The following is an 18,271-nucleotide window of genomic DNA, read 5'->3' as shown; positions in this document are numbered from 1 at the left end:
AGAAACGAGCCATAGGAACTTTTTGAGTCTCGAACACCGATTGTGTTGACCAATCACAGCGCTCTATCTGTTTAGAGAGTCGTTGGGCGGCTTAACGCCATGACGACGGTGAAAAACATGACAAGAAGATGGCTTTGGCAAAGGAATCGTTTGAATCGGCGTTGGCATCAACTTTGAAAGAATTAAACTTGTCATTTTCTTTAAAAGTTGAGCCAGAAACTGCACTGAAGTCGTTCATTTAGAAGAAGGATGTATTTGGTGTTTTGCCGACGGGATACGGGAAAAGTTTAATCTACCAACGTCATCCTGCTCTTTGCTCTGATTGGTCGTAGCGCTACCCTATCATCCTGCTCATTGCTCTGATTGGTCGTAGCGCTACCCTATTGGTGCAGAGGCAGTTTGAAAGACAGCCTTCATCCCGCCCCCTGGATTGAGCCGAGGTCTACCGCTCGTTGCCAGACTAGACATGTTAATGATATAGTCTGGCTTGTCAGGCTAGGTTAGGGCTACTTAAGTCGGAGAAGTGGGAGGTCGGACTAATGGACGCAAAAATAAAGAAATGTATGGTCGGAGAAATGGGTAGTCGGACAGAGGTCATGCGCCTGGTGCGTCAGGCTACCGGTGAGCGCCTCCTACCGGACTCTGCTGCTGCTGCCTCGGCCTCGGCCTCGGGTCGGTCTCTCAGGACTCTGCTGATCCTCCTGGAGAACGAGTGGATGAAGCTGCTGACCGAGGGAATCGTCCGCTGCTCCGCGTCCGATCCCGCCTTCCTGAGCGCCGGCCGCCGCCGCTCCGCGTCCGGACCGGAGGCGCCGGGCTCGGACATGGACCGGAGGAAGGGGAAGATCCGGCGCAGAGAGCCGGACTGAGCCTGGCCTGAAGCGGCGGCGTTTGCGGCGTTGTGCCCTTTGCCCTCGGGAGGCGACATCTTGGCGGTGGCATGTGTTGGGCGAGCAGATGTCCTCCACTCGTAGCGGTCCAATGGCGGCTCAGCACTCGGCCTCCTCCAGGGCCTCCGGTGGTTCTGGACGCCGCTTCCACTCATCATGCTCCAACTCACTCACTCACTCACAGGCCTAAACTGTTGTAAACTGTTTTCTTGTCTGTAACAACATCTATGTCCCGTCTGTCCGTCCTGGGTGAGGGATCCCTCCTCTGTTGCTCACCCTGAGGTTTCTCAGATTTGTCCCTGTTAAAAGGGTTTTCCATGGAGTTTTTCCTCAGTCGATGTGAGGGTCTAAGGACAGAGGATGTTGGTATTATGCCATGTAAAGCCCTTTGAGACAAACTGGTGGTAAAAACGGGCTGTACAAATAAAATTGCCTTGCCTTGCTTTGCCTCCTTCAGGCAGCGGTGGTGGCGAGCAGATGGGATTGGCCTCCAAAATGGTGGACACAGCTGGATTGCCGACATGCAGCTGTGCTCCGACATGAACACACGAACGAACGAACGACCCTAACGGCACTTTCACATTCTTTTTTTTCTTTTTTTTACAGACGTCAGCAGGTCCCGTCGTCGGTCTTCATGTCGACACCGTGGTGGCTCGGCCTCCAAGTCTCGTCTGCCTCGCTTGTTTCTCAACTGGGCGGCCGACGAGTCGAGTCGAGGCGACGTCTTCCTGAGAGGGAGGAAGTGGAGCGTCAGATGAGGACGAAGTTAGTTCGGAGCTCGGCCAATCAGCCGCCAGCGTGAGGCAGAGCAGCAGACTGTGGTTTCCCCTCTCTGCAGCGGGTAGAAACTGAAAGTGCACGCACACACTGCAGTGTCACAGGCTTCTCCTTCTGCCTCAACCGTCAAATATCTGTGTGATTGATGGTTTTTGTTTGATTGATTGGATTGATTGGACTGATTGATCGACCGACGGCTCCTGGAGCTGAAGAACTGATCAGAACCAAAAACCTGAGGGTTCGGTCTGAACCAGTCAATAACAACACACCATCAAAGGGTTAAAAGTGCAACAAAGGGAAACTGATTGACAGGTGGCGTCTCGCCTACGGACGATGAGATTAGAAAATCAACCAAAAGACTTTTATTTTGAAGAGTTATTCATAGGGATGCTATGATTACTTGTTTTCATAATTAATCACGGTATTAAACACCAAACATAAAGATTCCCTCAACACCGTCACTTTACAACGTAAAGTAACTGGATTAAATTACGTTAATGTCATAGATGAAAAAGGTTCTTATACAAAACACAGGTAGAAAGAAGTTTTCTTTTCTAAAGACTATATAGACTATTACGTTAGTGTCAGTTCACCTAATGGTGCGTCATTTATAAATGAATTGTGTCTTGTTTTATTACAAGAGTTCGTCTTTCAGTGCAACGTGACAAGTTGAACATCGTTCACTTTAACGTTACAGATGTGAAACTGAAACTGAACTGAACATGTGTCCAACTCTTTTGATGGATATGGTTTTATTTTACAGTTTGTGGTCAAAGGAAAAAAAAGGAAAAAAGGGTCTCCCGCAAACTGTCAAGTCACTTGCAAAAGACTTTAATAAAATTAATTATTAAAGTCTTTTGCAAGTGACTTGACAGTGTGCAGGAGACCCTTTTTTCCTTTGTTCACTCCTAACCTATGCTCCAACGCACCTGTTTTTTCAAGATTTTTTTAGGTGTGCATCAGCTTTCACAACTTGACAGTTTGTGGTCAATCACGACCAACACAGCGTGAGCTCGATCTGTTTCTTTAGTCGTCAGACAGTTTCAGTGTCCATGTTTAATGACCTGAAGATAGACGTCATGTAGTTATAAATTTGGTTTAGATGAAAGTTATTGACATGGAGGATCAATATCTGGTCTAATATGAATAGATATTTAAAAATGTAATTATATTTTTACACATTCATAGCGTTGTGAAATGAATCAATGCGTAATTATCATAATAATGTGATTATTTCTCTGACAATAATCCATAATCGTGACATCCCTACTCATTCATAATTCTAAAACAAAAATAAGGACAGATACAGATCCACTCCTCTGAGTTTTTGTAGTGTGAGCCGGATCAGTCGGGTTCAGAGGTCAAATGTGTGTCGGCTCTCGGGACTCGACCCGAACAGGAGCTCATAAATATCTATAAACTTTGAAGGAAGAAAACAGGAGCAGCTCAGCTTCAGTGCTGATGATTCAACCAATGGGAGAAGGAGGATGCAAATGCAAATCTCACTGCAGGACTCTCTGGTTCACATGTAAACGAGGAAGCCGGTGGTGTTGGTGGTGGTTCACTCTGAGGCCTCCAGCTGTCAATCACCAACCACACAGCTCCATGTTCCTCCTTCTTGTTCTTCTGTCTTTTCTTTTGAAGGGTTGAGCCATCTCCATCTTCCTCTTTCACTTTCATATGGAGCTCTGCTAGGTTTAATATAACCAGTAGGTATCCACCGCTTTATTTTCCCATGATCCATTGCGTCACACCACAACGGAAGTCGGTTTTAGTAGCATTCTAGCGAGCGGCTAACTGGTAGCGTTAGCCACCGGTGTAGGCACCAAATGTGGGGCTCCGGGCTGCCAAAACCGTTTTGACTAAATCTGATGTTTGTTAAGTCTATAAAACGAATTATTGGACAAACATTACTATTTCTGTGTGCACGTTTTTGTAATTAGTCATGGTTGTCGTAGTTGTTAGCTTTGCTGCTGCTGCTGACAGCTAAGCTAACAGCAGCAGCTAAGCTAATATCAGGACGTCAGCTGTTAAAACCCTCCCGTTGTGGGACACGACATGAAACTACTCCAGTTAGCTCAGTCATGTTGGAAAACATTTTTTTCATGGGCCGTTTATTGAGTTATTGTTTATTGACACTGCTAACGGCTAACAGTTAGCCCAGCTAATCTAAAATGTTTGTTCAACAATTCGTTTTTAGACTTCATAAACATCAGAGTAGTCGCAATGGTATAGTGACGTGAAAATGTGACATAAAGTGCGTCCGTATTGTTCTCATTAAAATGACGTGATGATTATAAATAAAGTCATCACGGCCGATGTCTATCAACCAGTCTATGCTATCAACAATACAGTAACGGTGGAATGGAGCGTCATGGCGACACCCAGCGTCGTTCTCCGGAAAGTGGTGGATAATCTGCACTAGTTGAAGAAAGCTGCTGCTGGTCAGTGTTTGTTCTGCAGAGGAAGTTTGGACGCTGTTGAGTTAGTGCTGTCACAATTGTTATTTATTGATTTTCTATTATTATTATTCATTTATTTTTTCAATCATTATTAATATTTTTTTCCCCCAATACTGTTATTATGACCAAAGTCACTATTATTATCCACCAAGTCTCTTTTACACCATTATTATGATTACCATTTATAGAATATATTATAACTGACACACACACGCACACACACGCACCTAATTTCACATTTTATGTCAATGTAAGTCATCAATGCATGTTCACTGTATTGTCTGTCATGTTTTTTCCACAATAAAAGTTAAAAAAAAGAAGATATAAACCGTGTGGTAGATTTAATGTGGAGCATGAGGAGGAGGAGGAGGAGGAGGAGGAAGAGGAGGAGGAGGAGGAGGAGGAGGAGGAGGAGGAGGAGGAGACCGGGCTGCAGCCTTTAAGAGACGAGCTGCCCCCGACTGACCCACATATCAGCATTTATTGGATAATGAGGCGGCTGGTGTCCAGGACGCCGCCGCCGGCTGCATGTAGGTCAGCGTTAAGACCCGGGCAGGCTAAACTAAGCTAAGCTAAGCTAAGCTAAACTAAGCTAAGCTAAACTAAGCTGAGGAGTCCTCCAGAGACCAGGGTGGAGTTGCACCAGTTTGGCGTCGTATCTCTCTACTAAATTCAGGATTTAGTAATTACTCAACCACTACTAAACCCTTAGTAATTACTAGCTAGTTTGCAACTAGTTGTTTACTAATTTCGGTTGCACCAGACCAGTTTATGCAATCCCGTATCTAGTAAATGCGTAAGTGGTTACTAGCAGGTTACTAGTCACATTAAAGGGATAGTAGCATTTTTTAAAGTGGGGTTGATTGAGATTTACAACATACAGTGGTGTGAACAGACCCAAAGAGACGGCCTATTTTCACGGCCTAAAAGAGGTTGTTTTTCGCTATAATAATATAATTTTTTCCAGCCCCTCAAAGTGCAGGAAAAACAAAGTTTTTATTTGGACCATCCATTTATCCCTGTCAGTTCATTTGTTGTCTTTGATGACATCATCAATGTTTTAAACTGATGCATCGTTAGTTTGTTTTTCCTGGAACACTTCCTGTCATTGGAATCGATGTTTGTCTCGCCATGGCAACCGTATTCAGTGATGCCACGTGACGAGAGAGAGAGAGAAGACTTCATTGAAACATCATCAGGCCCATCGTCAGTCCCCGATGCACTCTGCGTCGTCGTGGAAACGGCGAGGTGAAGAGGAAGGGAAGCGCGGTGGAATCTCAGCCATTTCCTGGACCTGAGGCCGAGCGGGAGGCAGGAAGCAAACAGGAATTGGCCGCGCAGGCGTCCGTCCGCCCCTCGTCCCCGTCCTACAGGAAACCATCCGCCACCGCCAGATAAAAATACCCATCAGCCCCCGGGACAGAGCGGCCCCGCCCAGAGGAATCCTGGGTAAATCTCCCACGAGGGCTGAGGACACAAACACTTCCAGAAAGCAGACAGGAAGTGACATCACAGACAGGAAGTGACGTCACAGACAGGAAGTGTTGCAGCTCCCGTTGACGCCAGAACAAGCAGAGACACTGGAAAATGATCACACCGATCAATAAGATAATCAATGAGCAGCTTGAGAGTCAACCTGATCAATTACCTCACAAACACAGACACTAACCTGCTTGTGATTTCACAATAAAAGCCTCTGACACAGCGGCAGCTTCATCAAAGCTTTCAGATAGATTCATTGATTGATTGATTGATTGATCCAGAGATGCTGCAGGTGATGATTATTGTCAATATTGATTAATCTGCTGAGTACGGAATAAAATGAAAACACGTTCAGCAGCTTGAAGAACCTGCAGCTGATCCATTGATCCATCGATCCACTGATCCAACGATCCATTGATCCATCGATCCACTGATCCAACGATCCATTGATCCACCGATCCATTGATCCATTGATCCATCGATCCATCGATCCACTGATCCAACGATCCATTGATCCACCGATCCATTGATCCACTGATCCAACGATCCATTGATCCACCGATCCATTGATCCATTGATCCATCGATCCACTGATCCAACGATCCATTGATCCACCGATCCATCGATCCACCGATCCATCGATCCACCGATCCATTGATCCAACGATCCATTGATCCACTGATCCATTGATCCACCGATCCATTGATCCACCGATCCATTGATCCACCGATCCATTGATCCACAGATCCATCGATCCACTGATCCAGCGATCCACTGATCCAGCGATCCATTGATCCAACGATCCACCGATCCATTGATCCACTGATCCATCGATCCACTGATCCACTGATCCACCGATCCATTGATCCACCGATCCATCGATCCATTGATCCACTGATCCACTGATCCATCGATCCACTGATCCACTGATCCATTGATCCACTGATCCATTGATCCACCGATACATCGATCCATTGATCCACTGATCCATTGATCCATCGATCCACTGATCCATCGATCCACTGATCCACTGATCCATTGATCCACGATACATCGATCCATTGATCCACTGATCCAGCGATCCATTGATCCACTGATCCATTGATCCATTGATCCACTGATCCATTGATCCACCGATACATCGATCCATTGATCCACTGATCCATTGATCCATCGATCCACTGATCCATCGATCCACTGATCCACTGATCCATTGATCCACTGATCCATCGATCCATTGATCCATTGATCCACTGATCCATTGATCCACTGATCCATCGATCCACTGATCCAGTCACTGTGGCTGTGACTGAAGTAATCTGATTACTGCTACACAAACTTGAACTGATGTGGCTGACACACATAACATGAATCTGATGTTGACGCTGTTGCCACGGCGACCACCCGGTCCCGTCCGGGTGGATCTGTGTTTCCACTCCGAGTCCTGAAATAGACACTCGGCTTATTTCTGACCAAGAGAAGTCAAGACTCTTGTTTTGTTTCAGAGGGGAAATCCTGTCTCACACACACAGAAACACACACACACAGAAACACACACACACACACACACACACACAGAAACACACACACACATCCTGATAACAGCCAGGCCTGCAAGGAACTTTTTCCATTTCCTCCTCTGCTCGGCCTCCATTGTCCTCAAGACCTGTGTGTGTGTGTGTGTGTGTGTGTGTGTGTGTGTGTGTGTGTGTGTGTGTGTGTGTGTGTGTGTGTGTGTGTGTGTGTGTGTGTGTGTGTGTGTGCGCGTGTGTGTGTGTCTGTGTGTGTGTGTGTGTGTGTGTGTGTGTGTGTGTGTTGTCTCTACACTTTCACACACCTGCTCGTAGTTCTGCTGCTCACACTCACAGAAACATCAACAGACTCCTTTAGACTATCGGGAAAAAAGTAATACACATATTTGGGGCCGGGTCGGCTTCTAATTTTCAAAGTTCAGTTTCAAACGTTAAAGGGACAACCAGGAGTTTTGGAAAGCGAAGTGTTTTCCTACTACATTTACCATGAGCCTCGGTGAAATTCTTTGACCGGCGCAAGACAGACTCATGTTTTCATTCATCAAGAATTAAAGTCAGAGGTTGGAAGACGATCACATACCGTCGTAGTTCCCACCATAAACGGAGATTCAGCTGCGTTATTCTCATGACTCGCCACGAAACCGAAAGTAAAGAAACGCTGGTCGGCTCGCCCAGCATTTCCACCACCACTAATAATAACAAAATAACCATAGAGACAAAACCATAGATTTATCTAAAATGGACCATTAACAAGTGGTAACGGAGATTCATCCACATTAATATCAGACTTTTTTATAACCAAATAGAAACTCCTGGTTGTCCCTTTAACATTTAAAAAAAAATAATAAAAGTGAGAAAACATTACACGTCCTGTGATATGACTACTGCATATGCACACATTGAGACGGTGATGGTCAAATGTGCAGCCCTAAATTGTTGATGTTTTTCTTCTTCTACTTCCATTTTTTTCTCTGCCTGGATGTAGGTATTATCTAATTTGTGAATTAATTCTGTGTAACAAGGGGTAGACAATATAAGTTTGCTTCTTTCTACTCCCTTTCATTCAAGAGTTACAGTATTGTCATTGTTTTTTTTATTTTTTTTGTTTTTATGCTTGATAAATGAATGAAATAAATACATAAACTAAAAAAAACTAAAACTAACTAATTAACGCCTCTGGACGACAGAAACAACAGAACCAGTGGAGAGGATTTACATCTTTGCAGAGCAGAAGAGTTGTTCTGAATTAGATAAAATCCTGTCTCTGATAGAAGACGGGTCAGTTTATTTATTGGAGGATTAGCGGTGAATCTGAGTAAACGTGAAGGTGTCGTTCATCAAACCTCTGTGTTTCTCTCTGTCGCCGAAGTGAAAACATGAAAATAACCTGAGGAAACTGTTTCACACTCCGGCCCTCGTCCAATCAGGACGCTCGGCTCCGGCTCCGGCGGGACTCTCAGGTGTGAATTGGACCGAGCAACACAAACAACACAACACAACAAACTCCCACCGTCCCCGTCCAATAGGAGGCGTCTGTCTGTCTGTCTCTGTGACCTCTGACCCCACAGAAACTCAGTCCTTCAGCTCCGCTACAGTCACAGGCGTCAGACGTGAAGGTCAGAGGTCAGATGGAGGAGAAGAACTCAACTCAACTCAAAGTTTATTTATATAGCACATTTAAAAACAACCTTAGTTGCCCAACGTGTTGCACAACGTACAAGTGCTAGCAATATAAATAAAACAACATGAATCATCAAACATAGATTAAAGCAGAAGTAAGTGATATTTTTGTGTTAGTCTTAAATAGTTGTATCTTCCGACAGCAATCACTTCTATAGAGTGTTTGGTCTGAAACACGGGTCTGTCAGTCACTCTGCTCTGCTCTGAGCCCAGGAGAAAACTTTCCTTGTATCCTACAAGTTTTATCCAATGAGGAGAGAGAACGGCATAAAGGGGCAGTCCTCTCTGTGTGTGCAGCCAAGGGATGCGCCTGAATGTGGTGATGTAGGGACGAGGACCAATAGATCCATGACGAGGGCGGGGGCTGCTAACTCCATCGGCTGACAAGACGTTATGGTGCGTTCAAGGCAACTCGTAACTCGTGTTTTTCCGACCTGTGAAGTGGTACCAGTTCGATCTGGTGCGAGTTCACGGGTCAGAAGTTACGAGTGGCCGTTATAGTGACTTTCACAGGTAAAACAGGTCGGAGAAACACGAGTGGGTTGCCTGGAACGCTACAAAGTCGTAAGTTGTGACTTGAAGCTGTAATTTACGGTTTCAAAAGCCTGCCTGGAACGCAGCATTAACCAAAACGACCGGATCGCTTACTTCTGCTTTAACAGTAAAAACAGTTACTAAGATAAAACAAATAAAAGCTATAGGCTACTAAAAGATGAACATAAAAGGTCGCCCTTGCTCTTTAGTTTAGATCTGGGGCAAACCAGCGGTAACTGGTTGCTTGACCTCAAAGCTCTAGCAGGAGCGTGATACTTAATGAGGTCAGATAAACAGAGAGGGGCTAGACCATTTAGGCTTTTAAAAACAAACAATAACATGTTGAACTGCACCCTAAACTGGACAGAATAGGAGATATGTGATCACGCCGTTTTTTTCCTGAAGAAAGAGAAGGAGAAGGAGAAGAAGAGGAAGGAGAAGGAGACCTTTGACCATATTTGGATTCGCTGAGAACTAAGGGGGCGGGGCCAGACGCGGCCGAAGGTGAGTGACAGGTCGTCGTGTTGCGTTCAGGTGTCGGTCAGAGTTCACCATATGTTCCCATGTCCCTCACTTCTCAATGACGACTGCTCAGAGAGAGAGAGAGTGTGTGTGTGTGTGCGTGTGTGTGTGTGTGTGTGTGTGGAAAAGAAGCTAAATCCTGTGTTTAAGCATCTGTCTGCAGTCAGCTTTAACAGGCTTACACCCAGCAGCCTTTCTCTGGATAACACACTGACCGACAAACACACACACACACACACACACACACACACACACACACACAAACAGATTTAGCCCTCGTCAGTCTGAGCAGTCGTCAAACATCATCCTCATCATGAAAACGTCTTCATCAGATTCTCTCTGTGACGGCTCAGTGGCTAAACTAAGCTAAGCTAGGCTAGGCTAGGCTAAACTAGGCTAGGCTAGCAGTTTCCCTCAGCTTCCAGTCTTTGTGCTAAGCTAAGCTAAGCTAACACGCAGTTAAAATGAAGCTAGAAAACTCAGAGAACTGTAAATGATCCTGTAACAACTCTGTTTTTATCAAACTGTTGATCAATTCCCCCAAACAGACAAGTTATTGATCAGTAATCTGATCAGTTATTGGACCAAACAATTCGTCGGTAGCTGAGTTTCCATCGCAGGTTTTCACAAAATAAAATAAATATTTCTAAAATGTCAAAAGAAGTACAAGGTGTTTCCATTGAAAGGTGTTTTTATGAATGAGCTGTGATTCTAGTAAAGCCTAAAGTCTGGCGACTGTAACAGAAGGAACTATGTTTGGTCGTTCACAGGGACGTGTTACTGTGTGACACCACCAGTCTGAACCTCACACAGTTTTAATAAAACAACCCGGTTGGGTGGAAACGGTACAAAATGTGTTGCCTACTCTTCTTGTGAATGAAGAACCGGCTCTTTACAGCGAAATCCCACATCACGGCCGACGAGACTCAATTCTAAAGAAAATGGACTTTCAAAACATTTTGCGTTTAGTGATTTAACAATAGTGGACGACTCAACACAGACGGTGGAGAGGGAGAGAGAGGGGAAACAATCACCAACAGGATTATAAATAGGGCCCTATGATTCACGCATCACGGAATCGCAAATTAATCGCCAAATTCATATTTTGTTGGTACTCGAAGTGCTTACTAGTGCAGTGTTATGTTGCATCAAGCAGTATTTGTTCTTAAGGTTTGGAGGAAAAGTGTTGTTTGTTTGTTACCTCAATAAATTCAAAGAAATTTCTATGTAATTTGTGTACATTTTAGCCGTTAACATTAAAAACACACTCTTTTTGGTCGTGAAACAAGAGTAAATGGTAAAAAACAGAATTCCCAAAAATTAAAAAACGGAAAAAAACGGAAAATAAAACAGATTTTATAAGGCCCTATATATTATCAGGGGGGGAAAGCGGAAATAATGTAAGTAATGGCAAACAAACACTGCATATCACCAAATTCAGGCAGGTTTCCAGGATGCCAAGTAGCTACTCATTTTAATGTAACAACTGCCGATGAGAACGTGTCAAAAAGGGAAAAAGGAGGACAAAAAAAATCGATCACGGACTTTCATGATCGATTACCATGGCAACGAACGAAGCTTCGAATTTTTTGGGTCAGTCCTATATTTCAGTGTGCAACTTTTTTTGTCTTCTGGAGCAGTGTTGCAATTGCACAGTGAAACACCTTAGAGGGAACAGTGCTCATGAGAGTGAAACACAACTTCTAACAAGCAGGCTGCTTCACTACAGTTATCATGATCACAGGCAGCGGCCTGTCGGCGCTCGGCGTGGCGACCCTGAAGGCAGCACGGCGGCAGCAGCCTCCTCCGTCTATCTGAGGTATGCGAGCGCTGCGGTGATGTCACAGCCCGAGTCCAGCCGGGTGAGGTCACCGCCACAAACGGCTGCTGACATCACCACACTGCCCCGACACCGAACAAACACCGTGTGTGAGTGTGTGAGTGTGTGCTGCTGCTGCTGCTGCTGCGTTCAGGATGCGTGGGAACGATCAAACAAACACTACACCAAGGGCCTGTCCCAATATGCACACTCCATCACACTTACACACTTGGGCACTTGGCGTGTGCGTTCATGTTCTTAGTGTCAGTGTGTCTCAGTGTGTCCCGTTTCTCCAACGACTGAAAGTGCAGCGTGTTGATTTGCACTTTACCCACACTGAAGGTAAGACCGCATCCGAGTGGTGTTTGGCCAAGTATAAATCCCACAATGCACCACGGTGAAGTCCGCCGTCACCGGCAGCCACAAGCACGTTTAGGAAATGCGATTGAATTAATCTCAATAAAATGAAATTAACTTTCTATCTCATAATTATGACTTTTTAATGTCATATTTTATATCCATCATGCTCTGTTCATGTTTTTATTTTTTCGTTTATTTTAGATGAGACTGTGATCCAGCAGCACTGGTTAATAAAACTGTTGCTGTGCTGTGTGTGTGAGTGTGTCGTAGTTGTGCTAGTGTGCGCAACGGCAAAGGCTGCACTTGTCAAGTGTGTCCCGATTGCTTTTAATGCCCAATTCCAATTCTATTTTTCATCCTAAAAAGAATGTAACTACGCGGCGGTAAACCTTTAAAAACCTGCGGGTAAGTTAATTAGCGGCCGTCTTTTCCCCCGGGATGACGACGGAGGTTGGCCGGCTGACGAGCTCTCCGGATGGGTGGTGTCTCCGTGACGAGCCGCTGATCTGCTCACTTCTCCCAAAAACATCGGAGCAAACGTCTAAACAGCCTCATGTGGATAAACCGACCTCACATTGGGGATCTAAACATCTAAACAGTTGCTTTCTCACATGAAAAAATATTAATACTTAACAAAATTACGTAATAACAGCGCTACGGCGAGAAATAAAACAGCTGCCGTTTGCCGCAAGATGCATTCTGGGAAACTTGCCATAGCCCTCGGTTTGTAGTGTGTCCCTGAAAAATCTCCGTTTGAAGGGCGAGATAGCCCGACCACTTCCCCCTAACCCTCGTCTGAACCAGAACCGGGACACCACCACTTCACGTGAACGCGCTAAACGAAGGGTTAGGGCCAAGGGCTAAGGGGAGAATTGGAATTCACCCTAAATCTCCCCCCACACGCTTGGCCACTTAATCCATGCTGCACACATCGCATCACATTCATTCAAACACACACAGCTTCTTGACATGAGGCTCTTATTTTGAAATTCTGAATAGGAAGAAATGAGAAATGTTCTTTTCGTGGACCGATATCAGAATCACAGGCCGGTCACGTGACCCACACACACGACCTCCATCACTTATTTATTCACCTGTATGAACATCATCATACATATTCTATATATTATTTATATTATTCTCTACTACATTCGTACACTTTATTCTCTCTTCTCGGTGCAGACGGAGCAACTAGAGCTCAACCTGTTACTCATCTGTTAAACCTACAGACTCGTTACTGACGGACAAGTCTGAAGTAAACGTTAAATAAAACTCAGTCAGTGACCAATCACACAACTCCTTGTTCTCCCTGTGTGGCGTTCAGGGACAGTCAGGACAGTCTGAGGACAGAGGTTCAAGTTTATACCAATGAAATACACAGCGACCAGACGTTTTTATAAATAAATCTTAAGTAAAGTGTGTCCTAAGTTTTGCTTTGGCCATTTTAGCACTAGTATTGTATTGTATTTCACTTATGTAGCACTTTATTTAACTTAACAAATGTCTTAAGACTTGGCTGTTCCTTTGCACCATTAGTGTATATTTTTTATTGTTTTAGACATTGTAGGACATATTTTATCATATATATACTTTGTTTTTTTATTTATTTCTTTGCATGTTTCCTGTTGGAGCAACCTGGCAGAAGAATTTCCCTGCAAAGTGCTATCTATATTTGATTTTACACATTCATGGCCTTGTTAAATTAATTAATGCAGAATAATGGTGATTATTTCTCTGACAGTTATCAAACCAAGAAAACCTATAATCATGTCTAATATCAAGTAGCTGCTGACACGCTCTGATTCTGGGACGTTACACAACAGCTGCATCATCTGGGAACAGCTGTGAGTCACTTCACACACTGTCGACTCGATACCCCATAATAACCAATAATAATCAGAGAGGAGGAGGGTAACGAACGGGTAACGGTATCAAACACTTTCACTTTTACACACAGAAACATCTCCGACTGGTCGACCACCACCTGAGCCAAAAACCAGGAGAAACAACAGGAAGTGTTTCCAGGGGACGACGAACATCAACTGGACCGTCTCATCAATAGAAAGATAAGATTGATTATTAGAAAGTTATTAGAACAAATAACAAAGCAGATAAGATTTTCTTTTTTCTTTTTTATGATTTCAATCTATGAATTTTTTGTACCCGTCTCTATATTTGTTAGCCTACTGATCGCTTTGTTCTCTATCTCCTCATTTTTGCTCATATAACGTTGATTATCTATGCACTTTATCTCCTTTTTTCCCTCTATGTTCATGTTGTTAGCCATAGAAATGTGTTTGGTTGTAATTAGTGACAGGAGTGGAACTTATGTAGGCTTCATTCCCTCCTTGCACCATGGAATATAAATGTGTGCTAAATAAATAAACCTAAACCTAAATAATAATAATAATATAGGCCTAATATAATAATATATAATAATATATATACAACTACAGCAAACTGTTTAGTTCAGTTCTCTGGTTATAAGTTTAGTTTAGTTAATGTGTGTGTGTGTGTGTGTGGTGCGTTCAGGTGTCCAGTTTTCAGGTGTAAATTAAACATAGATGAGTTTCTCCTGGTGACACAGCAGCTTCTCTTCTCTGCACACTGAACACACACACACACACACACACACACACACACACACACACACACACACACACACACACACGGCTATTTATGGACCCACAAGTATTCACACACAGACACACACACACTCAGGGTTGACCTCTGACCTCTGAGTCAGAAGGCCGGACTGAACATGTGAGGGAAGAAGAAGTGGAGGTTCCCATGCACACAAACTACACACAGACACACACAAACTACACACAGACACACACACACACAGACACAGAGACACCTCTCAATCACAGTTCTGTTACTTTATCGTGGGCCAAGAATATGGATTTTATTACCTGTAGGCTACTTTTTTATTTTTGATTTATCTAGTTACAACAATTTAGGAGAGCACTAATAAAGTCTCTCCTGCTAACCAGTCAATACTTTCCACATGGTCCGCCTGCCTCTAAACTGGGATTATTTTATATTATAGGCTATTTCTTATCATATGTTTATCAAGCTTTTGTATTGCATTGTAGCCTACAATGTTAAATCATGTTAAACCATTATGTATGAACGGTTTTTGTACCTCACAAATGTCTGCTCATTAGCTTATTAGAACTGTAGTGGGAGAATGCCTAACCCTACAAGCCCCTTTTTTTGGCATTTCCCCTTCACTTTGTTTGGGATTTTATATGTTATATCTTTTTTTTTTTTTTTTAACTTTGATATGTGAAAATAAACTAACAAATGTCTATGTTTGTCAGTGTCGGGGACCGGGGTACCCACCTGCTCTGCTGTTCTGTGCAATCTGATGCACAGATTTATGTGTGTAGGGCGTCAGAATCAGAGAATGAACTTATTATTAATGTGTTGGTCAATCCTAGTGTACGCGGTGGGGAAAGCTCTGTAGTCCAGTGGTTCTCAACTGGTGGGTCGGGACCCAAAAGTGGGTCGCGGACCCGTTCTGGATGGGTCGCAGACAGCTGGTCAAAAAAGTAAATAATATTTAATGCACATCTGATGTTGGACATGTCTTTTATTTTGAAAAATAACTTCTATTGAAAGGCACTCGTCACTGAACACATGCAGTTGTAATGCTCCTCCTCACTTTCTTAGTATTTGCTCTGAATGCAAAGATATCAGTTTCTTATCAATGTGGCCTGAATGCAGTGAATCTTGTTTTGTTTTGTGGGTCTTTATTTTGTGAAATTTCATATTTATTCACTTTAGTGAACATGCTCTGAATGCAGAGATGCATTAGAAGTCAAATATATCATTTTGTTGGTCTCCATTTTGTGCAGTTTGATATTATTTTATCCACTTCCGTACGTGCAGTTGTCATGGTAACTCCTCAGTTTCATTCATGTGCTCTGAAATGCACTTTACTCAATAAAGAAATGAGTTTTTAAAGGCTTAAAAAAACAATAATCTTGGTTTGAATTCTATAAAAGTGGGTCGCGACTTAATGACCATGTGAAAATGTGGATCCCAGAGTGAGACTAGTTGAGAACCCCTGCTGTAGCCTACTTTGTATTTTGTGTGTTTTTTTAATTATTATTCTGTCTTTTTATTATCTTATTGTGCTTTTTATATGGCGATATGGATCCCCTTCTTGGGTCTGAAATAAAGAAATGAATGAAAACACACACACACAGACTTCCTCTTACCGTAGACGCGCAGCCAGCCCTGCTGCTGGGACACGCTGTCCGCCAGGATGCGGTCCAGCAGCGGGTCCAGGAGGCTCAGTGCCCCGCCGCGGGAAGAGTCCACGTCGCCGGCGGCCGCGGCGGACAGAGAGTCACACGACGGCGGCTCCATGTCCGAAGAAACGAGAGGTAAAAGTAAAGTAAAGTAAAGTAAAGAAAAAAGTAAAATAAAACTAAGTATTCCTGAGGAGAAAAGAGTTGAATCTCTCGGTGAAAGAAAAAGAAAGCGACGGGACAAAGCGGTGAAAGTGTCGCGGCGTGGGGAAGTCGGTTGTCGGTTGTCGGCTATCGGTCGGTCGGTTGTCGGTGGTCGGTGGTGGTTGTTGTTGTAGCCGTTAGCCGAGGCGAGGGCAGCGGCTGGCCGGCTGCCTCTGCCTCATGGCCCCGCTGCTTCCCTCTCCTTCCCGGGGTTAGCTCAGCTGCTTAGCCGGGACACAAACTTCCTACAGACCGCTGCTGCTGCTGCTGCTGCTGGTGGTGGTGGGTTGTTAGTCCTCCCCCTCCTCTCTCTTGCCCCTCCGTCCGCTGACTGACTGGCTGACTGACTCAGACTGAGCCGCGCGGGCACGAGCCTGACACCGGGCGCGCTCCCGACGGTGAGAGCCTGGCTGGGAGGGAGGGAGCGAGCGAGCGAGCGACGGGAGCGCGCGTTCAGGTCTGGGTACGAAACCCTGAAACTAATGTTGAGACACTTCACTACAGGTGAGTAGGGTAAAAAATTAAGCTGACAGCTATCACCATGAAACTTATACCAGGGTTAAATTTAGATATGAAGAGTTCATTTGCAAAAGCAGATAACTCCGTTTTTAAAAAAATTCTAGACTCTTCTTTTTTTCTTTTTTTTTTTTACATAAGGTGGTATCGAAACCCAGAAACCCATGTTGAGACCTTTTTACAGTCTTTTTTTAAAATTTTATATATATATATACAGTACAGGCCAAAAGTTTGGACACACCTTCTCATTCAATGTGTTTCCTTTATTCTCACTGAAGGCACCAAAACTATGAATGAACACATGTGGAATTAACAAAAAAAGGTGTGAAATAACTGAAAACATGTCTTTTCTTCTTTGTCTTCTCTTTCTTCTTTTCTTCTTCCTCTCCTTCTTCCTCCTCCTCCTCTATCTCTGCCCCCACCAATTCTAGTTTCTTCAAAGTAGCCCCCCTTTGCTCTGATTACTGCTTTATTTGCACACTCTTGGCATTCTCTTGATGATCGAGCTTCAAGAGGTGAACCTGACCTGAAAATGGTTTTCACTTCACAGGTGGTGTTGCCTTGTCAGGGTTCATTAGTGGAATTTCACTGAGAATCTACAATGTAAATAGTCATGAAAATAAAGGAAATGCATTGAGTGTGTCCAAACTTTTGGCCTGTACTGTATATATATATAATATTTATTTATCATCAAATAACATCACCAATTGAACAAGGAACAAAAAAACAAAGCGACAGACATTCCAAGACATGACATAGGCAAACATTATCGAAACATTTAAAGAACTAATACGTATATAGGCTAGTAGATAAATAATATAAAAAATATAGAGATGATAAAATAATGAGTAAATAAATAAAATAAATAAATATGTCTAATAAAAGAAATAAATTATAAAAAAAAAGACCTTAAAAATTTTAATTAAAGATTTTAATCTATAATTTTTTACAGTCTATGGTCTATGCAAAGAATAAGTAAAGCCTCAGCTCATTTTTTTTCAAAACGGCACTTATCTGCTTTTGCAAATGAACTCTTCATATGTAAATGATGCAATGTCTATGCATTAATTTGCATATTTTCAGAAGAGAAATCTGAAAAGTGTATAAAGCGAAACTTTCAAAACTAAAATTTATTTTGTTGGCAAAAAACCCTCAATTGTATGTTTAAATATGTAGATGAGGCATAATCTAATTAAGTAAGCACTTATTTGCATACATTTACAGAACAGAA

General features: G+C 43.4%; 1 protein-coding gene across 1 annotated transcript in view; it reads right to left on the bottom strand.

Moving 5' to 3' along the window:
• rasal2 (RAS protein activator like 2) overlaps positions 1-16,445 on the bottom strand; it is a 113,406-nt gene extending 96,961 nt beyond the window's left edge. Inside the window, exon 1 of the mRNA XM_085805290.1 lies at positions 16,288-16,445. Coding sequence (XP_085661416.1) covers positions 16,288-16,438 — 151 coding nt within the window. The 5' untranslated portion in view covers positions 16,439-16,445. The remainder of the gene's footprint in view (positions 1-16,287) is intronic.
• Positions 16,446-18,271: the final 1,826 nt, after the last annotated feature.

This window comes from Trachurus japonicus, chromosome 17, assembly GCF_045865225.1.
Source record: "Trachurus japonicus isolate A0001 chromosome 17, Traja_1.0".
In the NCBI taxonomy this organism is placed as follows: domain Eukaryota; kingdom Metazoa; phylum Chordata; class Actinopteri; order Carangiformes; family Carangidae; genus Trachurus; species Trachurus japonicus.
The sequence above is the reverse complement of the archived record's forward strand: the minus strand, read 5'-3'. Positions and strand labels throughout refer to the sequence as shown.